Here is a 26,195-nt window from a genome sequence, read left to right as displayed (position 1 = left end):
AAGATTGACTTCCTTACTCATGAAGACAAGTATCCAACTCACCACCTTTTATCATCCTACCCACACACTGCTCTGCAGCCTTCAAGAATTTGTGGATAACGCACAGCAAGGTTACTTCCTGGAGTCCTACTATTCATTGTTAGTCTTCTATAAATGTATTATTTTGATTCTGTTCTTCTATTTAGATTTGCAAACTTTTGACCACATATTAGTGCAAGAAAAAGTGCTTTATCTCTCCACTGAAAACATATTAAATGTATTCTTTAAAGGATGTTGCCAGGGTTGGAGAATTTGAGCTATAGGGAGAGGCTGAACAGGCTGGGGCTGTTTTCCCTGGAGCGTCGGAGACTGAGGGGTGACAAATTTGAGGTTTACAAATTTATGAGGGGCATGGATAGGATAAATAGACAAAGTCATTTCCCTGGAGTCGGGGAGTCCAGAACCAGAGGGCATAGGCTTAGGGTGAGAGGGGAAAGATATAAAAGAGACCTCCAGAGGCAACATTTTCATGCAGAGGGTGGTACATGTATGGAATGAGCTGCCAGAGGAAGTGGTGGAGGCTGGTACAAGTGCAACATTTAAGAGGCATCTGGATGGGTATATGAATAGGAAGGGTTTGGAGGGATATGAGCCGGGTGCTGACAGGTGGGATTAGATTGGGTTGGGATATTTGGTCGGCATGGGCAATTTGGACCAAAGGGTCTGTTTCCATGCTGTACACCTCTATGACTCTATATTGCTGTTTTAGGGGCACATGCTTTTGTCATTGTTTATTTGGTTCAATTCACACTGGATAATTTTGACCTTGCTAATTTATTTTCCAGAGACCACCTTTCATGCCGCCTCCTATGACCAATATGCCCCCACCACCTGGAATGATATTTCCACCAGGGATGCCTCCGGTTTCTGCTCCAGCAGCACCTGGTTTACCGAACAATGAAGAGATTTGGGTGGAAAACAAAACCCCAGAAGGAAAAGTAAGTCTTGGAGAATTCTGGGTCAGTGCTTTAAAAGGTGAAACTATTTTTAAAATTGTTTAAAATCTTGAGTATGGAAAGTTAGGGTTATTTTAATGGCCTTCCCCTTAAATATCTTATTCCGACAGACATGGATATGGAAAATAATGTATTGTAGCCAAGTATACATATGACACAAAAATATATGGGAAGGCAAGTGGTGGGGATGATTCGAAAAGTCTGCAGAAAAATATAGACTGCTTGAGCAAATGGTCAAAAACTTGATGCAATGTAATGTGGAAAAATGCACTTTAGCAGCAGGAATGAAGGGGATAGACTATCTTTTTCTGAATCGCTGGCAATAACAAGTCGATTGGGATGAGCATCCCAACTATTCATGATATATGTTAATGATTTAAATTAGGGAATTAAATGTATTCTGTCAAAAATTGCTGATGATGCAAAATTTGGTGGAAAGTTGAACTATGAGTCAGACAGCATGGAAACAGACCCTTCAGTCCAACAGGTCCATGCTGACCATATTCCCAAATTAAACTAGTCCCACCTACCTGCGCTTGGCCCATATCCCTCCAAATCTTGCCTATTCATGAACTTATCCATATGTCTTTTGAACATTGTAACTATCCCTGCATCCACCTTTCTCTAGCAATTCATTCCACAGACACAATCCTCTTTTTTTTTAAAAATAAAAAATTGCCTTTCATGTCCTTTTTAAATGTCTTCTCTCACCCTAAAAATATGCCCCCTAGTTTTGAACTCCCTCACATGAGGGAAAGGGCCATTGTCATTCACCTTATTTATATCACTCATGATATTTGAAACCTCAATAACTTTAGCCCTCAACCTCCTACACTCCAGTCAAAAGAAAATTTAGCCTTTCCAGTCTATTTTTATATCTCAAACCTTGCATTCCCAGTAACAACTTGGTAAATCTTTTCTGAACCCTCTCCAGTTTAATAATATCCTTCCTTTAACAGGGCAACCAGAACTGCACACGACTGCAGAAGAGTCCTCACCAACGTCCTGTAGAACCACAACATGATGTTCCTACGCTTATACTCAAAAGGTCTGAGCAATGAAGGCAACCGTTTTAAAAGCTGCCTTAACCATTCTAGATTAGAGACAAAAGAAAATCTGCAGATGCTGGAATCCAAAGTAGACAGGCAGGAGGCTGGAAGAACACAGCAAGCCAGGCAGCATCCCATTAACCAATCAGGTCGTAACCTCTGCCTGTTTTCACCTATCCCCACTTCACCACCCTGTCCCTGCCAACCCTTTGTCTGTAGCTCTGCAGATGACTGCAGCTCCCCTGACACCCACCCCCAGTCCTGAAGAAGGGTTACGTCCAAAATGTCGACAACTTTATCTCCTGTTCTTCAAGCCTCCTGCCTGTCATCTTAACCATCTTGTCTACCTTTTCCTCAGCTTTCAGACTGAGGATTACAGGTATGTAATTGTTTGTCTGTTCTACAACACTACCCAAGGCCCTACCATTAACTGCATAAGTCCTGTCCTTGTTTGTATTACCAAAGTGCAGTACTTCACATTTATCTAAATTAAATTCAGTCCACCACTACTCAGCCTATTGACCCAATTAATCAAGATCTCTTTGTAATCTTAGATAACCACCTTTACTCTCCAGTATACCACCAATTTTCATGTCATCTGCAAACTTACTAACTATGCCTCCTATATTTTCATCCAAATCATGTATATAAATGACAAATAAAAGTGGACCTAGTCCCTGTGGAACACCACCATCACAGGCCTCCAGTGCAAAGAACAACCCTCCCACCATCACCTTCTGCTTCCTACCATAAAGCCAATTTTGTATCCGATTGGCAGGCTCACCCTGAATCCCATGTGATCTAACGTTACTAGTCTACCATGTGGACTCTTGTCAAAGGCTTTACTAAAGTTCAAGTTAACAGTGTCTGCCGCTCTCCCCTCATCAATCTTTTCGGTGACTTTATTAAAAAACGGATTCAGGTTTGTGAGGAAGATACAGAGATGTTGCAGTGTGATTTGGATAGGCTGAATGACTGGGCAAATTCATGACAAATGCAGAATAATGTGAGCTTATCCACCTTTGATTGCAAATTAGGAGTACAAATTATTCTTTGGCTGTGAATTGAAGGAGAGGAATTTTCAGTGAGACCTGGGTGTTCCCATGCATTGGTCACAAAGGAAGCACACAGATGTAACGGACAGTGAAGAAGACAGTTATGTATTGACCTTTGTAGTGAAAGGATTTGAGTAGAAAGTGAGGTCTGCAGATGCTGGAGATCAAAGTTGAAACTTTATTGCTGGAACAGCACAGCAGGTCAGGCAGCATCCAGGGAACAGGAGATTCGACGTTTCGGGCACAGGCCCTTCTTCAGGAATGAGCAGAGAGTGTTCAGCAGGAGAAGATAAAAGGTAGGGAGGAGGGACTTGGAGGAGGGGAGTTGGAAATGTGATAGGTGGAAAGAGGTCAAGGTGAGGGTGATAGGTCGGAGTAGGATGGAGGCGGAGAGGTCAAGAAGAAGACTGCAGGTCAGGAAGGCGGTGCCGGGCTGGAGGGATCCGGCTGAGACAAGGTGGGGGGAGGGGGGATGAAGAAACTGGTGAAGTCCAAGTTCATCCCCTGCGGTTGGAGGGTTCCCAGTCGGAAGATAAGACGCTCCTCCTCCGACCGTCGGGTTGTTGTGGTTTGGCGGTGGATGAGTCCAATGACCTGCATATCCTCGGTGGAGTGGGAGGGGGAGTTGAAATGCTGTGCCACAGGTTGGTTGGGTTGGTTCGTCCGGGTGGCCCAGAGGTGCTCTCTGAATCGCTCCGCAAGTAGGCGGCCTGTCTCCCCAATATAGAGGAGGCCACACCGGCTGCAGCGGATGCAGTAGATGATGTGGGTGGAGGTGCAGGTGAATCTGTGGCGGATATGGAAGTTTCCCTTGGGGCCTTGGAGAGAAGTGAGGGGGGAGGTGTGGGCGCAAGTGTTGCACCTCCTGCGGTTGCAAGGGAAGGTGCCGGGAGTGGAGGTTGGGTCGGTGGGGGGTGTGGATCTGACAAGGGAGTCGCGGAGGGAGTGGTCTCTACGGAAAGCTGATAGGGGAGGGGAGGGAAATATATCCTTGGTGCTGGGGTCTGTTTGGAGGTGGCGGAAGTGACGGCGGATGATGCGCTGTACATGGAGATTGGTGGGGTGGTAGGTGAGGACCAGTGGGGTTCTGTCCTGGTGGCGGTTGGAGGGGCGGGGCTCAAGGGCGGAGGAGCGGGAAGTGGAGGAGATGCGGTGGAGGGCACCGTCGACCACGTCGGGGGGGAAATTGCGGTCCTTGAAGAAGGAGGCCATCTGTGTTGTACGTATTTTGAACTGGTCCTCCTGGGAGCAGATGCGGCGGAGACGAAGGAATTGGGAGAATGGGATGGCGTTTTTACAGGGGGCAGGATGGGAGGAGGTGTAGTCCAGGTAGCTGTGGGAGTCGGTTGGTTTGTAGTAGATGTCCGTGTTGATTCGGTCGCCTGAGATAGAAACAGAAAGGTCTAGGAAGGGGAGGGAGGAGTCCGAGACTGTCCAGGTGAATTTGAGGTCGGGGTGGAAGGTGTTAGTGTAGTGGATGAACTGTTCAACCTCCTCGTGGGAGCACGAGGTAGCGCCGATACAGTCATCAATGTAGCGAAGAAAAAGATGGGGGGTGGGGCCAGTGTAGTTGCGGAAGATGGATTGTTCCACATACCCTACGAAGAGGCAGGCATAGCTGGGGCCCATGCGGGTGCCCATGGCTACTCCTTTTGTTTGGAGAAAGTGGGAGGATTGGAAAGAAAAGTTGTTCAGGGTGAGGACCAGTTCGGTCAGTCGAAGGAGGGTGTCGGTGGAAGGGTACTGGGTGGTACGGCGGGAAAGGAAGAAGCGGAGTGCTTTGAGTCCTTCGTGATGGGGGATGGAGGTGTACAGGGACTGGATGTCCATGGTGAAGATGAGGCGTTGGGGACCGGGGAAGCGGAAATCCTGGAGGAGGTGGAGGGCGTGGGTGGTGTCACGAACGTAGGTGGGGAGTTCTTGGACTAATGGGGACAGGACCGTGTCGAGGTATGCCGAGATGAGTTCGGTTGGGCAGGAGCAGGCTGAGACGATGGGTCGTCCGGGGCAGTCAGGTTTGTGGATTTTGGGCAGGAGGTAGAAACGGGCGGTGCGGGGTTGTGGGACTATGAGGTTGGAGGCGGTGGATGGGAGGTCCCCTGAGGTGATGAGGTTATGGACGGTCTGGGAGATGATGGTTTGGTGGTGGGGGGTGGGGTCATGGTCAAGGGGACGGTAGGAGGAGGTATCTGCGAGCTGGCGTTTGGCCTCAGCGGTGTAAAGGTCAGTGCGCCAAACTACTACTGCGCCTCCCTTGTCAGCTGGTTTGATGGTGAGGTTGGGGTTGGAACGGAGGGAGTGGAGGGCTGCGCGTTCCGAGGGTGAGTTCGAGGAGAAAGTGAGGTCTGCAGATGCTGGAGATCAAAGTTGAAACTTTATTGCTGGAACAGCACAGCAGGTCAGGCAGCATCCAGGGAACAGGAGATTCGACGTTTCGGGCACAGGCCCTTCTTCAGGAATGAGCAGTGTGTGTTCGGGCACAGGCCCTTGAGTACTGGACTGAGGATGTCTTACTGCAATCATACAGGGCACTGTTGAGGCTTCACCTGGAATATTGTGTGCAGTTTTGGTCTCCTTTGAAGAGACAGTACTTTTGCTATAGAGGGAGTGCCGAGAAGGTTTACCAGATTGATTCCTTGGACAACACTACTGATGTATGAAGAGAGATCAACTTGGTCACTATTGTATTCACTGGAGTTTATAATAATGAGGTGGGGGATCTCAAAAACCCAAAAATTCTAATAGGACTAGACAAGTTAGATGCAGGAATGAGGTTTCCAATGGTGCGTGAGTCCAGAACCAGAGATCATAGTTCAAGGATAAGGGGTAAGCCTTTCAGGATTGAGATGAGAAGCTTTATCGCACAGAGAATGGTTAGTCTGTGGCATCCACTATTACAGAGAGTGAAACCAAAACAGTGTTTACAACAAAGGAGGTAAATGTAGCTCTTGTGGCGAAGGGGATCAAGGATTATGGTGGGAGGGTTGGATTTTAGGTTTTGAGCTCAATGACCATAATGATATTGGATGGTGGAACAGGCTCGAGGGGTCGAATGATCTACTCCTGCTCCTATCGTCTTTGTTTCTTAAAATGTGCAAAACAGAAGGATTTGGGAATCCTCATCCATGAATCACAACAGCTAGCACCCAAGTTCAGCAGGTAACAGGGAAGGTAAATTGAATGTTAGCCTTTATTTCGAAGGGACTTAAGTGTAAATTCGGAAACTTTTGCTGAACATGTTTAAGACACTTGCGATTGCACCTGGAAATCCTGTTTTGGACCCTTTTTCTAAGGTATTCTGGTGTTAGAAGTAGTCCAGAAAAGGTTCACTAGACTGACACCAGGAATGGTGAAGTTGACTAGATTGAACCTGTACTCATTGAAAGAAGAATGAAAGGCAACCTTTTTGAAACAGACAAGATTCTTTGGGGGCTTGTCAAGATGGATGTGGAAATATAAACTCTCCTATAGAGGGAAACTAAGACCAAAGGGCGTTATCTCAGAATAAAGGTTGCATATTTAAGACCAGGTCGAGGAGGAATTTCTTCTGAGAGTAGTGAATCTGGAATTCTTTACTGTTGAAGGATGTCAAGGCTGGCTTATTAAATGTACTCAAGGCTTAGAGATGTTTACTAAGTAAGGGAGCCGAGGGTTTGGGAGGAATTCACGAAGGTGGAGTTCAGACCACCCACAACATCACTGAATAGTGGAGCAGACTCAATGGATGAATGGCCTACTTCTTTGCGCACATTTTAGTCCAAAAACGCTAATACCTGAAATTTCAGTGCCAACAGCTTCCTCCTTTACAGTATTTTCTGCTTTGAAAGAGTATTTATAAAACCTTTAGCTGCTAGTTTTACAAAACAAGAAGTTAAACAAAAGTTTAATGATTAGACTGCATTATGCCCCCACAATCAGAAACTGCCCTGCAGAGACTTACATTGTCATGAAGCAGAATCAGTTAGACTGAAATAAACTCTTAACATTTCTGTTTATACATTTTATTGTAAGATTTAGAGTTTATAAACTAGCTATTGAGTCCTGGTAATCTTAGCCTTGACGACCAGGAAGCTTCACGCTATTCCTAGTTGCATTTCTTCCTTGCTGGCTGATTATTTGGATTTTCTGAACCTGGGAGTTTGAAAAAGGATGTTCTCTTTACTGTTGCCTTGTTGATGAATAAATCTTAATACCCCCAAAATCAGTTTGTGTTGGAAATGTGAACCGTCTGCAACTTAATTCAAGCATGAAATCATATTTTATCTGTCCCAGAAAGATGAACAGCTTCAGTTCCTTTGGTGTAGCTTACTGACTAGTAAAGATTGCCTACAGTGTGGAAACAGGCCCTTCGGATCAACCAATCCACACCGACCCTCTGAAGAGTAACCCACTGAGACCCATTTCCCTCTGACTAATGCAGTCTAACACTATGGGCAATTTAGCATGGCCAATTCACCTGACCTGCACATCATTGGACTGTGGGAAGAAACTGGAGCACCCGGAGGAAACCTACGCAGACATGGGGAGAATGCATGAACTCCACACAGGCAGTCACCCGAGGCTGGAATCGAACCTGGGACCCTGGCGCTGTGAGACGGCAGTGCTAACCACTGAGCCCTACTGTTTTTCTAAAGGAAGCCTCACTATTCAGGATTGGATTTTAAGATGTCATGTTAGTGGGGTGCAGGCTTCGTGCATGAATCCTTAACTCTTCAACCAGAGCTGAATTTTTCATTCCTATCTGCTCAAATGTGATCAACTCAGTAGCATTTATGATCTCTGAGATATTTTCTGCAGTGCACTGGAAGAACTGTAAGATAAATGTTGGTAAAACATAGTTTCAGATTGGCAAGTAAAATAAAAGCTGTTCATTTAATTGGCTTGTGGGTGACATTGTGCTCATAGATGTTCTCGAAGACCCTATATCAGAGATTGTCTTTTTGGCAGCAAATCTTTTTCAAATATGTTAAAAATGAATGAAAATGATTTCAGCATTTTGGTCTTGGTTGCAGATAACAGAAATAGGTGGGAAGGCCATTAGCGGGAATGATGAAATGAGTGGGCAAAATCTTGGCAGATAGAATATGATCTGGGAAAATGTGAGATTATGGACTTGGACAGGAAAAATAAAGGAGTTGAAGCATAGAAGTTCAAGGGGTAAGAGGGAAGGCAAATGGAATGTTGGCCATTATTTCCAAGGGAATGTAGTATGTAAGTAGCAAGGTTTTGCTAAAACTACAAGGCACCAGTTAGACCACAGCTGGAGTTTTTTTTATTTGTGTAAATGGTTTTGGGCCTTTAATTTGGCATTGGTTATACTGACATTGAAGGCAAACCAGAGAGCTTCACTTGGCTGATACCAGGTAGGAAGGGAGTATCTGATGAAAGGTTAACTAGATGAGGTCTGTACATGCTAGAATATAGAAGAATGAGAGGTGACCTGGTTGAAACATACAAGTTTCTTGGGAGTTTTTGCAGGGTAGATGCACATGGGTTATATTCTCTTGTGGGAGAATCAGAGACCAAAAGGCATAATCTCAGAACAAAGGGATGACCATTTAAAACTGAGATAAGAAGAAATTACTTCTGAGTGTAGTGAATGTGTAGAATTATTTACTATCAGGTGCTGTAGAGTCTGGGTAAAAACAATGACTACAGATGCTGGAAACCAGAGTCTAGATTAGAGTGGTGCTGGAAAAGCACAGCAGTTCAGGCAGCATCCGAGGAGCAGGAAAATCGACATTTCGGGCAAAAGCCCTTCATCAGGAATAGAGGCAGAGTGCCTGCATGGTGGAGAGATAAATGAGAGGAGGGTGGGGGTGGGGAGAGTACAATAGGCGAATGGGGGTGGGGATGGAGGTGGTAGGTTAGAGAGGAGGGTGGGGGAAGGTAGCAAAGAGTACAGTGGGTGAATGGGGGGGTGGGGATGAAGGTGATAGGTCAGAGAGGAGGTGGAAAGGAAGATAGACAGGTAGGACAAGTCATGGGGACAGTGCTGAGCTGGAAGTTTGGAACTGGGGTGGGGTGGGGGAAGGGGAAATGAGGAAACTGGTGAAGTCCACATCGATGCCCTGGGGTTGAAGTGTTCCGAGGCGGAAGATGAGGCGTTCTTCCTCCAGGCGTCGGATGGTGAGGGAGCGGTGGTGAAGAAGGCCCAGGGCCTCCATGTCCTCGGCAGAGTGGGAGGGGGAGTTGAAATGTTGGGCTACAGGGCGGTGTGGTCGATTGGTGCGGGTGTCCCGGAGATGTTCCCTAAACCGCTCTGCTAGGACGCGTCCAGTCTCCCCAATGTAGAGGAGACCGCATTGGGAGCAACGGATACAATAAATGATATTGGTGGATGTGCAGGTAAACCTTTGATGAATGTGGAAGGCTCCTTTGGGGCTTTGGATGGAGGTGAGGGAGGAGGTGTGGGCACAAGTTTTGCAATTCCTGCAGTGGCAGCGGAAGGTGCCAGGACGGGAGGGTGGGTTGTTCGGAGGCGTGGACCTGACCAGGTAGTCACGGAGGGAATGGTCTTTGCGGAAGGTGGAAAGGGTGGGGAGGGAAATATATCCCTGGTGGTGGGGTCTGTTTGGAGGTGGCGGAAATGTCATCGGATGGTTGCTGTGGAGTCTGGTTCATTGTGTATGTTCACTGCTGAGATAGACAGATTTTTAATCACTCAAGGAATCGAAGATTTTGGCAAAAGGGCTGGAAAATGATTTTGAGGATGATTTGATTAGCCATCATCTTGTTGAATTATTAAACAGACTCCGGCTGAATGGCCTACTTAAGTTCTTATGTCTGAGGACCTTAATGTCTTATGAAAGCCCCCTATGATTTGTCCAACCTTTGTTAAATTGATAGGAGTGAAATTTTCATTGAATCAATGTATGTAATTTCAGGAGTATGAACTTCATTTTGATGTATTCTTACTTGTAAATCTGCTATTGTGCTTCTGAGAATAGAGGTGTCATCAAGTGTCGAGGGAACAGTGCCATAGGATTTAACTGTGACATTTTGTAGGAAGTCTGCACAATTAAATGAGGGTAGCATGGGAGAATTGAGTCAAACTTTTGAACTTCTCAGGTGATGGAAGCAGAAATTTACAATTAACTGCATACCCGATTGCTTGAATAATGATATCTGAGCTTATTCTATTTTTACTCAGTTTTCCTTCTTTTGATTGCGTCCGATAAGGATTGCTTTCATGTACTTGTGACTGTCCAGTGTCATTCTTCCTTTTGTTTTCTATGATTAAAAATTGATGATCTTTGTGACATTATGCTTTTCACCCAAGTCAGAGCAAACACAAACCATGAATTAATAGGCAAATTATACTTTATATGACAATATAAATTTTCCTCAATGGTTTATTCGGTAAAGAAAAGTTGAATAACCTCAAGTACCTGAATCCTGTTCACTCTGCACAAATCTAACACCATGTACAGTCTGAATCTTTCCAATTTAATTTATTTAGCTCTGGCAGATGCATTCCTTGGCTTCTGTATCTTATCCTCATTATTTTTATCATTATTTTTTCTACAAGAAAATTACTATTGATCCCTGCACAATTTTTCAAACATGGTTAAAAATGATTACACTTTACACAGATCTTTTAAATAAACTGCAAAATTTCTTTACTACTTCATCAAAGACTAACAAATTTTGTTCACACATTTATATCATCAATATATTTATGCGTACATTCATACAGGAGGTACTAGAGGAAAGAATGATGTGTTGGTTAGGAAAATTTGAAATCCTTTATTAAAATCTATGGAGTGACTCGTATGTCAAGAGTTAGTTTCGAATAAATTGGAATAATTTGTCAATCATGTACCATTGTACAAGATATAGGGTCATAAAATTCAAGATGAACAAGTTTAGGATTTATGAACCTTTTAGCTGCAGAGACTGCACCATCTTTTACAGGTTCTCTCTAGGAAATTGCCACAGACTGAAGAATTTTGCTGGTTAAGAAGAGCAGTTTTAGAGTGAAGGTATGGCCTCTGGTCATGAAGCAATGAAAATTGTAGTGCGCGTGAGATGTGAATGACAGGAATTCAGACACCGTGAAATGTTATAGGGCTGATGGATTTTGTAGTGATTGAGAGGATAATGTCACAAAAGTTGTCATTGGTCAGAGTCGAGGTCTTGTGAGAAGGATGGTTGATGCTCAGAGGCCCAGTTCCTGAAGGTGTATCTGATTTTTTTTAATTGGAAAAGTAAGAATCTGATGTCCGAACCAATGTATTCTGCAGTTCTCAGCTTAACTGAAATGCTTTTTTCACTGTTTATATTAATATCAGTTCTTTTCTATTTGATTATGAGCTATTAGCAACTTGGGTCAAAACGCGTGTTGCCCATTCCTACTTGTCCTGAGGAAGAAGTGGTGAATTTATTCTTTAAATTGCTGTAGTTTTGTACTTGCATGTGATAAGCTGAGATTTTCAGGATTTTGATCCAGTACCAAAGAGCTATTGACATCCAACAGATGCAGTCGAAGTGTTCTTTCTCCTAATTGTTGAGGCCACAGAACTGAATATTGCTGTTATGTTACAGAGTAATTACTGAGGTGCCAAAATGAATGCCAGTGCATGCGGAGACTGGGCTGAAGATAACAGTTCTGAAGAAATATACTTTGATGTTCGTGATTTTGGTTTGATTCGACCTGCCAAGTGATTATATGGGCAGTGCTGTCCTTCCTCCTTGCTGTTGTCACTCTGCAGCCATATTGTCTTTGTGTGAGTGGAGTTGCTGTTCCACTTAGTTGTGGAATTCACACTAAAAATTTATATTAAGCATGTCGAGTTGTGGTAATGTATCCTACAGATGGTATACATTGCAGCCCTGTGAGGAATTGGGTTTTGAGTTGCAGGAGCACAGATCGATCAGAATATTTCATCCTAGTTAGTGTCAAATTCTTCATAGTGATAAGACTCCGTCCATGCATATGTTTTCTTTTATACTCCTGACTTGCTCCCTGTTGATGCCTGTGAAACTTGGCAAGACAAAAAGTATGCTGCTTCTTGGGATAACAAGTATCTTTTCTGTTGACCAAGCCAAGCTCTGATTATTTCAGTCAAGGTATTGATGGCTGATGACCCTGTGAATACTGAGATTCTGCACTGGTGCTCCTGTTTCATCTTGAAGCTGGTTTTGCTCTTTGCTAGTTAAAATGATTATTGCTTGAAACCAGTACAAAGGCTGTTTACTGCTTGTCATTCCAAGCCGTGATGTTATCTAAATTTTTCTGTAGACTGGCATTGACTATTTAATTGTCTAGTAAGTTGAGAGTTTAAGACTGGCATTATTGATGGTGGTGCTGGAATAGTTAAAATGTTCAAATATCACTTTGATAAGTACATGATTAGGGAAGGTTTGAATGGATATGGACCAGGAGTAGGCAGGTGGAACTAGTTTAGTTTGGGATTATGTTTGGCATGAACTAGTTGGACCAAAGAGTTTGTATTTGTGCTGTATCGCTCTGACTCTATCACGTGTAGCCAACTCCTCATTTTATTGATGAGGCAGCTTTAAAAAAAGGTTGAACAGAGGACACTGCCCTGTCAGCTTCCACTTGAGGTCTTACTTTAGGTGATAACTATGCCTGTCAAAACAAGTTGTTAATATTTGTTGTACTGTGCTGTTGTTTTGCATTTCATAAAGAGAAGCTCTCCTTTCTTTCATAGGTCTATTATTATAATGCTCGTACCCGTGAGTCTGCTTGGTCAAAGCCAGAGGGTGTAAAGATCATACAACAATCTGAACTGACACCAGTCATGGCCTCACAAGTGATCACTACGACATCGACGCCCATTGGTAGCACGACAGCCCCATCAGTCTCAACACCAGCTTCATCTATTCAGTCAACCGCGCCAGCCTCTTCCAGTACACCTTCGTCAGTTGTTACGGTCTCAGCAGCAGGTGAGTAATGCTGCAACACATAGTAGAGATAAATTATGAACAATTAGGAAAGGATTCCAAGCGTTAACTTGATCAGGGCTTTAGACTGTTCATTAAATATGTACTTCTTTCACTAAATACTATATTTAATGATATTGTCTACATTCCTGATTATTTTCTGGAGGGATTGTTCTTTTAATGCTCTGAGGTCCAGATGATTTATATTGGGTCAATATGCATGTTTGTTCTGGAAAATCCATCTTTGATACAAATGTAAACTGCTTGTATGGTCGGTAATCCTAGGATGAGAGTTGAACAACAAACCTCATGGAGTCATGATACTTACAACATAGTCTATGTTGTATGTGCTCTGTATAGAACATAGAAGAATACAGCGCAGTACAGGCCCTTGGGCCCTCGATGTTGCGCCGATCCAAGCCCACCTAAACTACACTAACCCACTATCCTCCATATACCTATCCAATGCCCTCTTAAATGCCCATAAAGAGGGAGAGTCCACCACTGTTACTGGCAGGGCATTCCATGAACTAACGACTCGCTGAGTGAAGAACCTACCCCTAACATCAGTCCTATATCTACCCCCCCTTAATTTAAAGCTATGCCCCCTTGTAATACCCGACTCAATACGCGGGAAAAGGTTCATACTGTCGACCCTATCTAACCCCCTAATCATCTTGTACACCTCAATCAAGTCACCCCTAAACCTTCTTTTCTCTAGTGAAAACAGCCCCAAGTGCCTCAGTCTTTCCTCATACGATTTTCCTTTCATACCAGGCAACATCCTGGTAAACCTCCTCTGCACCCGTTCCAATGCCTCCACATCCTTCCTATAGTATGGCGACCAAAACTGCACACAATATTCCAGATGCGGCCGTACCAGAGTCTTATACAACTGCATCATGACCTCAGGACTCCGGAACTCAATTCCTCTACCAATAAAAGCCAGTACGCCATATGCCTTCCTCACCGCACTATTTACCTGGGTGGCAACTTTCAGAGATCTGTGTACATGGACACCAAGATCCCTCTGCTCATCCACACTGCCAAGTATCCGACCATTAGCCCAGTACCCCATCTTTTTGTTATTCTTCCCAAAGTGAATCACCTCGCACTTAGCTACATTGAATTCCATCTGCCACCTTTCTGCCCAGCTCTGCAGCTTCTCTATATCCTGCTGTAACCTGCCACATGCTTCCTCACTGTCAACAACTCCTCCGACTTTCGTGTCATCCGCAAACTTGCTCACCCAACCTTCTAACCCCTCTTCCAGGTCATTTATAAAAATGACAAACAGCAATGGTCCCAAAACAGATCCTTGCGGAACACCGCTAGTGACGGCACTCCATGAAGAAACTTTGCCATCAACTACTACCCTCTGTCTTCTTCCATCCAGCCAATTCCTAATCCAAACCTCCAACTCACCCTCAATGCCATATCTCCGTATTTTCTGCAGTAGCCTACCATGGGGAACCTTATCGAACGCCTTACTAAAATCCATATATACCACATCTACCGCTTTCCCCTCATCAACCTCCTTCGTCACCTTTTCAAAGAATTCAATAAGGTTTGTGAGGCACGACTTGCCCTTCACAAAACCATGCTGACTATCCTTGATCACATTATTCCTATCTAGATGTGCATAAATCCTATCCCTTACAATTCTCTCTAAGACTTTGCCCACAACAGAAGTGAGACTCACCGGCCTATAGTTACTAGGGCTATCCCTACTCCCCTTTTTGAACAAGGGAACCACATTTGCTATCCTCCAGTCTTCTGGGACTACTCCTGTAGACAAAGAGGACATAAAAATCAAGGCCAATGGCTCTGCAATCTCCTCCCTTGCTTCCCAGAGAATCCTAGGATAAATGCCATCAGGCCCAGGGGACTTATCTATTTTCACCTTTTCCAGGATTTCCAACACCTCTTCTCTACATACCTCAAAGCCATCCATTCTACTTATTTGTGCCTCAGTATTCTCATCGACAACAATGCCCTGTTCCTGAGTGAATACTGAAGAAAAGTATTCATTCAGTGTCTCCCCAATCTCTTCCGCCTCCACACGCAACTTCCCCCTACTATCCTTGACTGGACCTATTCCTACCCTAGTCATTCTTTTATTCCTAACATACCTATAGAAAGCCTTAGGGTTTTCCCTAATCCTATCTACTAAGGACCTTTCGTGTCCCCTCCTTGCTGCTTTTAGCTCTCTCTTCAGGTCCTTCCTGGCTACCCTATAACTCTCAATCGCCCCAATTGAACCTTCACGTCTCATCTTGAGATAGGCCGCCCTCTTCCATTTAACAAGGGATTCCAATTCCTTATTAAACCACGGCTCCCTCGCACGACCCTTTCCTACCTGCCTGACAGGTACATAATTATCAAGGACACTCAATAGTTGCCCCTTGAACAAGTTCCACATATCATTTACACTCTTGCCTTGGAGTCTACTTTTCCAAGCCACACATCCCAAGTCATGCCTCACCGCATCATAATTTCCCTTACCCCAGCTATAATTCTTGCCCTGTAGTACACACTTATCCCTCTCCATCACGAGTGTAAAAATCACCGAATTATGGTCACTATCCCCAAAGTGCTCACCTACCTCTAATTCTAACACCTGGCCTGGTTCGTTACCCAGAACCAAATCCAGTATGGCCTCACCTCTTGTTGGCCTGTCTACATATTGTGTCAGGAAACTCTCCTGCACACATTGAACAAACACTGACCCATCTAACGAACTTGAGCTATAGCTTTCCCAATCAATATCAGGAAAGTTAAAGTCCCCCATAACAACCACCCTATTACTGTCACTCATCTCCTGAATCACCTTCCCAATCCTTTCTTCAATGATTCTAGGACTATTAGGAGGCCTGTAAAAGACTCCCAACAGGGTGACCTCACCTTTCCTATTCCTAACCTCAGCCCAAACTACCTCAGATGGCAAGTCCTCATCCATCGTCCTTTCCACCGCTGTAATACTGTCTTTGACAAGCAATGCCACACCTCCCCCTCTTTTACCCCCACCTCTAAACCTACTAAAACATTTAAATCCCGGAACCTGCAACAGCCAATCCTGTCCCTGTTCTAGCCATGTCTCCGTAATAGCCACAACATCGAAGTCCCAGGTACCAACCCACGCTGCAAGTTCACCTACCTTATTTCGTATACTTCTTGCATTGAAGTATACACACTTCAAACAACTTCCCTGTTTACAGGCACCCTCCTTGGAAATTGATGCCATGTTCCTCACCTCCCTACACTCCAGGCCCTGCACCCTGAAGCTACAATCTGGGTTCCCATGCCCCTGCCGAGTTAGTTTAAACCCCCCCCAAGAGCACTAGCAAACCTCCCCCCAAGGATACTGGTTCCCCTCAGGTTCAGGTGTAGACCATCCTGTTTATAGAGGTCCCACCGTCCCCAGAAAGAACCCCAGTTATCCAAAAACTGGAACCCCTCCCTCCTGCACCATCCCTGAAGCCACGCATTTAATTGTTCTCTCTCCCTATTCCTCGAATCTCTATCACGTGGCACGGGTAACAAACCAGAGACAACAACTCTGTTTGTTCTAACTCCAAGCTTCCAACCTAGCTCCCTGAAAGCCTGTCTAACATCCTCAGCACTCCTCCTACCTATGTCGTTGGTGCCAATGTGGACCACGACTTCGGGTACCACGAATCCTGTGGTACTCTAGCTAATGCCTGGTTCTCAACCATTATCCTGCAAACCAATTAGTTAATCATTTTGGTGCCTGTTGTGCAGACGTTTGCAAACAGATGTATTTAAATACTAATCAGAATTTTAAAAAAATTCCTTGATGTAAAGCTCTTTGGAATAACCTGAAGTCATGAAACATGTTATGTAAATCCAGTGTTTTTCTGGTTAAGATTTGCTAGCTTTCAGCTAATTCAAAACTTCAAGTTCAAGGAACATCTCTGTTGACAGCACGTTGTTATGGAAAACTTGATGATATATTGGGAAAAATTTTAAAGCAAATTCATTCTTCAGGAAAGTGAGGTTAGAAGGCAGGGTTATTGCTGGAACATTGTGTAGTTCACTCCCCAATTTGAACTTGTATAATTTATTATTAATAATTTAAAGTGAAAATATTAAAATTTGTCTATAACTTTAATGGAAATTGCCTTTGTAAGCTTGTCATGTGTTGCACCTCAATGGGCTAGCACACTGGAAGTCAAGTCCTGCTATTCCCTCTGGTGTCACACTAATTAAAGATTTTAAAACCAGCTAACAGGCAGAATGGACCAGATTTCTGTACTTAACAATTACGACAGTGAACTTTTTATTAACAGTCACGAGGACTGTGCTGGTTGGTCAAATATTCTGGTCGATCGGCAGGTCCGTGTAATCCATATAAAAACATATATTAAGTAATAGAAATTTAATGCAGGGAGTATGTACATCACGTTTATACTTTATTTGCAGCATAATTCACTGAAATAATAATCCAACTTTGCCTTAAATAAAACTTACCGGCAGAGAGCTTTCTCACTTGCACCCTCAACTGACTACTCGAACTGTATTATCATGATAATACAGTGAACTTCTGTTATTTGAGATTTATAATTTTTGCTGGTTTATCAAGTATGCAGGTTCATAAGGTGCTGGTTAAAACAAAGTTTGCTACATTTATTACAAATAAATAAATCAAACTGCAGATATGAACTTTATGAACTGTCAGCATATAAGTCTCGAGTTAAAACTCTAACCATCTTTAAACTTCCCTTTACACTCTCCCACAAAGGACAGAGGGAAAGACTGTATATAGAATTTGCTGAGAAGAATATTTGTTGATCAGTGCGCTGCAGCTCTGTCTTTCTTCTCAAGTTACTGCCACTTGTTTGCATGAGTCACGGGGTGACTGATGAGTCAGACCTTTATAATTGTGAACCAATTAAAAGGTACAACTTATAGTGGCTCCAAAGGGGAAATAAACTGGCTTTCTTCAAGCTTGAGAGACACTTTTTATTGCAGAGAAAAGAGACATTTCTGCATTTGCAGAGGTTTGATTTCTTCTCCCAAACATTCAAACCCCAAGCTGTTCAACTACCTGGAAGCCAATCACAGTTGTTGGCAGGCAGCAGGTCTTTATTATTGCAAAATAGTCACAAGTCAACATATCAATCAGTTACTTGTTGCTGGGAGAAAGTTCTGTTCATAAACATCCCTTAGCATCATCTTAACTGAAAGCTACGCTTGCACAGCTGCTTGAACTTACCAACTGTATCAGCAGTACTTGAGCTTACTGGCTTTTAAAAAGTGCACCAAGCCTTCCCAGTCCTTGGTTTTTAAAACAGTCTTTTTCCATTTCAGTTGCAATCAAAAATACAGAAAAATAAAGAAGTACTGTCTTTCCATATGTTGCAATCTTACTCTCCCACAAGTACTAACATAGTAGCTTAATTGTTAGGTCAGTATGGCAATTTTACGTATGCAGTTTCCAGTTAAAAATATGGATATAAGAACCTGTAATGAAGCTGACAGCAGGTGCATGAAGACACTAAATTTCAAAGTTTGTGAGAAGATTTGTAGCTCGGGTGCTCGTTGTTGTGGTTCTGTTCGCCGAGCTGGAAGTTTTTGTTGCAAACGTTTCGTCCCCTGGCTAGGCGACATCATCAGTGCTTGGGAGCCTCCTGCGAAGCGCTACATGAACATCAACTAGCCACGAAACGACACGACCAGCTATCCTTAGTAGCCACACACGCAGACAACAAGCAACATGAATTCGACTGGGACAACACTACTATCATAGGGCAAGCCAGACAGAGAACAGCCAGGGAATTCCTAGAGGCATGGCATTCATACACAAACTCCATCAACAAACACATCGACCTGGACCCAATATACCAACCACTACAGCGGACATCTGAAACTGACAACCGGAAGCGGCAGGGACAGACCACTATAAACACCGGAGGAAACATCAAAGAAGCGCTTCGCAGGAGGCTCCCAAGCACTGATGATGTCGCCTAGCCAGGGGACGAAACGTTTGCAACAAAAACTTCCAGCTCGGCGAACAGAACCACAACAACACTAAATTTGTTCAATAGATTGCATCTTTATTTAGGCCATATTAATTAATGGAATTATTCAAAATATTCACAAAGGCTGATTGTTTATCAGAGGGACTGGTGATCCAGAGGTTTGCATATAGGTTTTTATTTCTAAGAAATGAGCTCGAAGAGAATTTGCTTTCACAAGACTGCCCAGGTGTAGTAATTTGCAGCTTTAAAAAAAGTTGGTAATTTGACAATAGCATAACATTTGACAGTTGTGGGGTGGTGAAATTGTTGGTGTCAGCAAAGCCTCTTGTGGCAACTTCACACTCCTGCATTTATTTTGCATTATATTTGTATAAGTTTGCTTAAACAGAAGGGACTGGTAGCAGAATGGTTGTTACTGATCTTGCCATGCAGAGGCCTTGGTTTATGAGCTGGAGACCTGAGTTCAGATTCTACCATTAGGAAATTTAAGTTCTATTAACCAAATTAATCTTGGATTAAAATGTTAGTATTGCTGAGCATGAATTGTTGATTGTTATCAAACACTGTTGTATGGTTACAAACGTTGTTGAGGGGACAAAATCAACCAGTCTTAATTGGTTTGGTCTCTGTGACTCCAAATCCGCAGTGAAATGGTTGATTCTTAATTGTCCCTGAAATGCCTGACTAAGCCATTAAACCAGGTTATCACCACCTTGAGGACAGTGAACAGTAGGTAGTAAATGCTGGTCTTTCCAATGGTACTTTTATCCCATGTTTTCCTAAATACAGCAACATTTTATTAACCAGCACCAGGAGTGTACTGGTTGGTCAAATATTCCAGTCGATCAAGAGGACCACATAATTAATTTAAAAACACACACTAAGTAACAGAAACCTAATACAGGGGATATACTCATCACTATTATACTTGATTTACAGCATTAATCACTTGTATTTAAGGCAAAGTTGCATTATTATTTAAGTTACCAGCAGAGAGTCTTCTCACTCCCCCTCAAATGACTACTTGGTTATCGTAGAGTTTGTAATATAGTAAACTTCTGGTATTTGAGGAATACAAGTTTTGCTGGCTTAACAAGATTGCACGGTCATAAAGTGCCGTTTGAAACAAAGTTTGCCAAAATAAAAAAAAAGTCAATGTCTTTGATTCGAAACGATATCTGGAGTAAAACTTTGGATAGCAGGTCGCACTTTGACCCTCCCGATTTCATCAGATTCAACTAAAGTTACCTTTAGGTTATTCACAAAAGTAGCTATCCTTCATGTTTAAGCCCAAGAATGACCATTAATTAGTCATTTGACCATGAAGCCATGATGCATGAGCCTGATTTTTGTTCCAATTTCATATCCAGGCATGCATTTTTGAACAGACTTCAGTGAGTAAAGATCAAGAATGGGAACACTTGGGCTCATTTTTTGAAATTTCATTTTCTTCTCTTGCTAAGAGGCATTAAGAGCAATTGTAGCATTCCATCAATAATACTCAAAGGAGCGAAGCACCATAATTGATATCAGCAATTAGTCCTGAATCCTTACATGCCACGACTCACTTGATAATTAGGGGAACTTAGTTTGTTAAATGTCTATATATTTGAAATGGGAAATTATCAGTGTTTTTGATGCTTCACCATCTGCTAATTCTCTCAGTAATGTTTCTGTGCATAAACTACACAGTGTATACCTGGACATGTTGATATCTTAAGAATCTGGTTTATGTAATTTTTTGGGGCTTAAAATTTTGATACCCAAAATTAAATGTACTATCACAATACATTGAAACTGTTAATATGTCTTTCATAGGATGACTGCAGGAGAATCTATGACTTGTAATAAAGAAAATTTGAAAGCTGTGACTGTTGAACTGGCTACCCTGTAGATTTTAAAAATATGTGCTAACAATATATCTGTGTATGAGAAAGTGAAGACTTTCTTAGCCTCTTTAGCATGATATGTTTTCCAACAGCTGCTTTTGTTTCATTTTGAAATGGTACAGATCATATGCGATTAAATGCACCAACTTACTCAGCATTAAAAGGGTTTGGAAAAAGTATGAGGAGTGTGTCAAGTGACGGTGCCAGCTTTACTTTTCCACTGGTATCTGCAGCTCCCGATCAACCTCCACCTGCTGTCTCAGTTGCTAACCCAACGCCCGTCTCTGTAGCCGTGACTACCAGTGCAACGCAGCAGCCAGTACCGCAGTCTGTACCGCAGGCCATGCCCCCGCCTGTACCACAGCCCGTGCCACAGCCAGCCACAGCAATCCCAGCCTTTCCACCAGTGATGGTGCCACCATTCCGTGTGCCATTGCCAGGCATGCCAATTCCTTTGCCAGGTAAGATACCACTATTCTATTACTTTTGTTCTTTCCCTTTGTGATCAGCAATCTTATTTTTGTGATAATTGCTCCCTGACACGTGGATTGTGTGTTCTCTTTGTTTTGTGATTGCTGTCTATGTTGAAATTCATCTGTAATAATTCCAAGAAGATTTTATCTTGTGCATTAAAAGTACTTGAAATGTAGAAATCCTAAGTATTCACATCCTTTGCTCTCTATGCCTCTCCTGACTCATGTCAGTGGTATTGGTTTGATAGCAAATAAAAACAGAAGCTCCATCCATCCAGTGTCAGAAATAACAAGTTTCTTAGATTGTGGGAACACAGGTCAGACTTTGGAAGATAGGTGCACCTTCTGAAATTTTGCCTTCTGAAGAGATGCAGCACACTGATAAGCTAAAACTGTTGTGTTTCATTGCCTAGGTTCTCTCTGTTAAGTTTGCTGAAGAAGATAACCTCTGAAATGCTTTTGTGCATTGATGAGCCAATATCTTCTCATGAATGCTATGATCATAAATTGTAAGAACTTTGTGTGTGTATAATTCTTTTTTACCCTTGAACGTTTAGGTACTAATGCCAGTCTTGCTACAGCTACAATACTTAGTGTATTCCATGCAATTACCAACAAATTAAATTTATGTAACACCGTAATATTTATCTACACCTATTTGTGTAATAAAGGTGTCTCGTAAAAGCTTTTTTGGTATGTGACAAAGCGGGACATACTTAACCATATCAAGGGATATGAGGTAAAATGACCAAAAGCTACTGACTTGACATGCGCCCTCGCTTTCACCTTTGATGTTCAGGTTCCCGACAAAACCATTGCTTTTTTTTTCACCTTGAGCCCTACTCTAATTCAGTTCCTATCTCTCCTCCTTGGGATTCAATGCCTATAGATTTGAAAGGTTATGATGGATGATGACTTTCGCCATCTACTACCCAATGTGGCCAGACAACCTAAAACATTACTGGATTCCACTTTGACCTTAAAAAAACTTGGCTTTTCTTTTGCAAATCATGGTGACTTTCGTTGAAAATGTATGCATTCAATTATATAACTCTCTTGTAGAAAAAAGCATGAAGGTTCCCCTTTGGGGCAATTTTGAAATATCCTGTTGATTCTGGTAGGATCACTTTATACATTCCACCCAGTCCCTGCAAGATTGTTTTGAGTTTGCAATTATCCCTGGTATTTTTTTAAATGATCGCGTGTCTGCCCTTACCTATTGTCAATAAAAAGAACAATTCCTTACTTGAGTTTTGTACAGAATTTTGTGCGAGGTGTGCTTGATTCGGGGCACCTTTGCTGATAGGTTGCTGCTGTTAAAGATCTTTCCAGACCACTGATTGATGACTACAAGTGACTCTACAAAAGCTGAGTGATTAATTCAGACTGACCTGAGCCATGAAGTGAAGTCTTAGAACTGTGCTTGGGTCACTCTGTTTGATGGTATGATCCCTGTAATGAACAACAAATGTTCTGAAGAAATACATTTTCTGGTGACTGAAAGAAAAGAGCAAAGGATAAGTTTAAAAAAAATTCACTTCAACATGCAATCTAAAATTGTCGACTAGCATGAGTCAACAGTTCAGGAAGAGATATGTTTGCATTAACTAATGCAATCAAAATACTACTTATGAAACACTTGAAGCAAAGCCTCACTCTGGCAGATATCTGGTATTGCAGAAAGAGTAACACTTCTGGTTCTACAGTATGCTTGTGTCTCCCTGTGACATCAGGTCAAAACTTCAACCACCCTTGGACGGTCACTCGACTCGACCTAAGTTCTTGCAGGAACTGCTCCCTCCAACAAGGCACACCTTGCCAATTCGCCGTTCCTGATATCTTCAGAGCCCTGTCTATTACAGTCACTTCCTTCCGACAAACTGAGCTTAAGTCAGCATCCTGCTTGGTTGTTGGCACAAAACAGTCCACCTACCTTTGTGTGGTGGTAGCTGCTTTGTCACTGCATTTCTCATAGCAGCCTGTATTTTATTCTGAGATGCTGTCAAGGTATCGACATTGCCATCCATTCTCGATGAGTTTCTGTTTGTTTTTTTTATCCATGGCAACCAGATGACTGAAGAAGGCTCATGCCCGAAACGTCGATTCTCTTGCTCCTTGGATGCTGCCTGACCTGCTGCGCTTTTCCAGCAACACTTTTTCAACCAGATTACATGGCCATCTCTCTGAACGAAAGTTTTTATCCAAAATTTTCTGTTTTGCTCTGAATTGAAAGTAGATTTCAAAACATCCCTATTTTGTAAAGTTCAACATTCATGACAAATGCGATTTCTCTAAATTTTACAACTTTCTTGAATTGTTGGGAGTTTTCTGAAATTGTCAAAGTAATGCATTGGTAAAAGAGGCTCAGGATTTCATGTTGACCAGTTTCTACAAAATATTACAACTTTCATTCCTGATGAAGGGCTTTTGCCCGAAACGTAGATTTTCCTGCTTCACGGATACTGCTTGACCTGCTGTGCTTCTCCAGCACCACTCTAATCTAAGTGATAGTTAGCCCATCCTTTTCCTGTGCAGAATGGGCAAATCCCTTGAATAATTAGTAATCTCAACTTTCCTTTCCCAAGCAATACCATTTAAATACTTATTCAGGTGCAACAAGTATGGTAGAGGCAGGGACCTTTGAGGCACTTAAAGACCTATTTAGGTGAGCACTTGAAACGCCATAACATACAAGACAATGAGCAAAATATTGGAAAATGCTAGAATGTGTAATTGCTTGATGACCAGCATTGACTCTATGTCTGAAGGTCCATTCCCTATGCTGTGAAAACTCAATGAAGCTGAGCGCACAGAATGGTGGGCATCCTGTTCATTTAACTGTGTATCTGATTTCACTTGGGTGTTTATTTGACTTACTCAGATGTGAAACAATAGACAATAGGTGCAGGGGTAGGCCATTCGGCCCTTTAAGCCGGCACCACCATTCATTATGATCATGGCTGATCATCCACAATCTGTATCCTATTCCTGCCTTATCCCCATAACCCTTGATTCCACTATCTTTAAGAGCTCTATCCATCTCTTTCTTGAAAGTATCCAGACACTTGGCCTCCACTGCCTTCTGGGGCAGAGCATTCCATATATCCACCACACTCAGTTTCTGCTCAACTCTGTTCTAAATGGCCTACCCCTTATTTTTAAACTGTGTCCTCTCGTTCTGCACTCACCCATCAGTGGAAACGTGCTTCCTGCTTCCAGAGTCTCCAAACCTTTAATAATCTTATACATCTCAATCAGATCCCCTCATCCTTCTAAACTCAAGTGTATGCAAGCCCAATCTTTCAACATATGATAGTCCCACCATTCCAGGAATTGACCTCGTGAACCTACACTACATTCCCTCAATAGCCAGAATGTCCTTCCTCAGATTTGGAGACCAAAACTACATACAATACTCTAGGTGCGGTCTTACCAGGCCCTGTACAGCTGCAGAAGGACCTCTTTGCTCCTATACTCAATTCCTCTTGTTATGGAGGCCAGCATGTCAGTCAGTATCTCAGTATTTTTCTTTCAACCTCCTTGTTGTGTCTGTTACCTTGGGAGTTATGAGTCATAAATACACTTAACCTTATATACTATTCATGAGTTAAAAGTCTAAAATTTGGCCATGAGAAAATGGTGGGGGTTTTTTAGCTGGTGTTACTGGTGGCTGTTCAATATTTGGAGTGTTGTCTGTTTTGGTTTTGTAATTTGGAATTTGGAGATTGTTTGCTTCAATGGCAGATTTAATTTATCTGCTGATCTTTTTTAATATTTCTTGGTTAGTGTACTTCTAAAACTCTGTTTTTACTTAGAATTACCTTGGATTGAGTTGATCAAGTGTTCAGCTGGAATATCAGTCTTAGTGTGATAGAATTAAGAGCTTCCAGAAGAGGCTCAATGGATGAAAGTTCCTAATAAAAAATGCATGACTGACAACATTTTAATGTGCAAAACTTTGAGTACTTTTGTGCAGAAAAGTTATAAAATCATGTTGATGAGGAATACAAGCAATCAGAATGAATTATTTGATCAATCAAGAGGCAAACTGTATTTTGTATTGGATGCATATTGGCTAAATTAGGATCAAATGATGTACAGTGGCTGGAGTTGCATTCTGAGCAAGAATGGTTTATTCTTTATGAAACACAAATTCATATCAAATAGTACAGTTGGAGTTATTTAGAAGACACAGTTAAATTTTTTTAAGTTTTGTGATGTGGAGGCCATGTACTGATTCTGGTCTGTTAATACTGTGACTGAACAATTGAGCACCTTCATCAAATATAAAGTTAAAAATCACACAACACCAGGTTATAGTCCAACAGGTTTAATTGGACGCACACTAGCTTTCGGAGCGACGCTCCTTCATCAGGTGATTGTGGAGGGCTCGATCGTAACACAGAATTTATAGCAAAAATTTGCAGTGTGCTTCCAATTAAACCTGTTGGACTATAACCTGGTGTTGTGTGATTTTTAACTTTGTACACCCCAGTCCAACACCGGCATCTCCGAATCATGACTTCATCAAATAAGTCAACAGCAGAATACTCTAGTTGAATCAGTTTTGATTCTCACTGTTTGTCTGTGTTCCACATTCTTCTACTCCCAGTCTTTTTCACTAGGTTAACTTCTTGTCTTTGCTTCACTTTATCTGTTTCAAGTTTCATTGACATCTTTTCCATTCTGACTGAATATCTCCTTTGCATGCCCACATCCATTTCCCTTCTGACTCCATTGTGGTTTCCCCCCCCCCCAGAATATGTTTTCATGTGCCAGCTATGCTTTCCTCCCATTCTTTGTCGCTGGTTGTTGCACCCCTG

General features: G+C 42.6%; 1 protein-coding gene across 7 annotated transcripts in view; it reads left to right on the top strand.

Annotated features, from left to right (window-relative positions):
- LOC122556788 (transcription elongation regulator 1) overlaps window positions 1–26,195 on the top strand; it is a 109,434-nt gene that overhangs the window by 33,155 nt on the left and 50,084 nt on the right. For 6 of the 7 annotated variants that reach the window (XM_043703970.2, XM_043703969.2, XM_043703968.2 and 3 more), the window contains exons 3-5: window positions 825–977; window positions 12,777–13,011; window positions 21,022–21,360. In XM_043703970.2, coding sequence (XP_043559905.2) covers window positions 825–977; window positions 12,777–13,011; window positions 21,022–21,360 — 727 coding nt within the window. The remainder of the gene's footprint in view (window positions 1–824; window positions 978–12,776; window positions 13,012–21,021; window positions 21,361–26,195) is intronic. The other variant, XM_087995471.1, reaches the window with a different exon arrangement.

Source organism: Chiloscyllium plagiosum, unplaced genomic scaffold (genome assembly GCF_037043375.1).
Source record: "Chiloscyllium plagiosum isolate Xiang-an unplaced genomic scaffold, Cpla_swu_hap1 HiC_scaffold_16, whole genome shotgun sequence".
Lineage (NCBI taxonomy): Eukaryota > Metazoa > Chordata > Chondrichthyes > Orectolobiformes > Hemiscylliidae > Chiloscyllium > Chiloscyllium plagiosum.
This window is presented reverse-complemented; position numbering and strand designations above follow the sequence as displayed.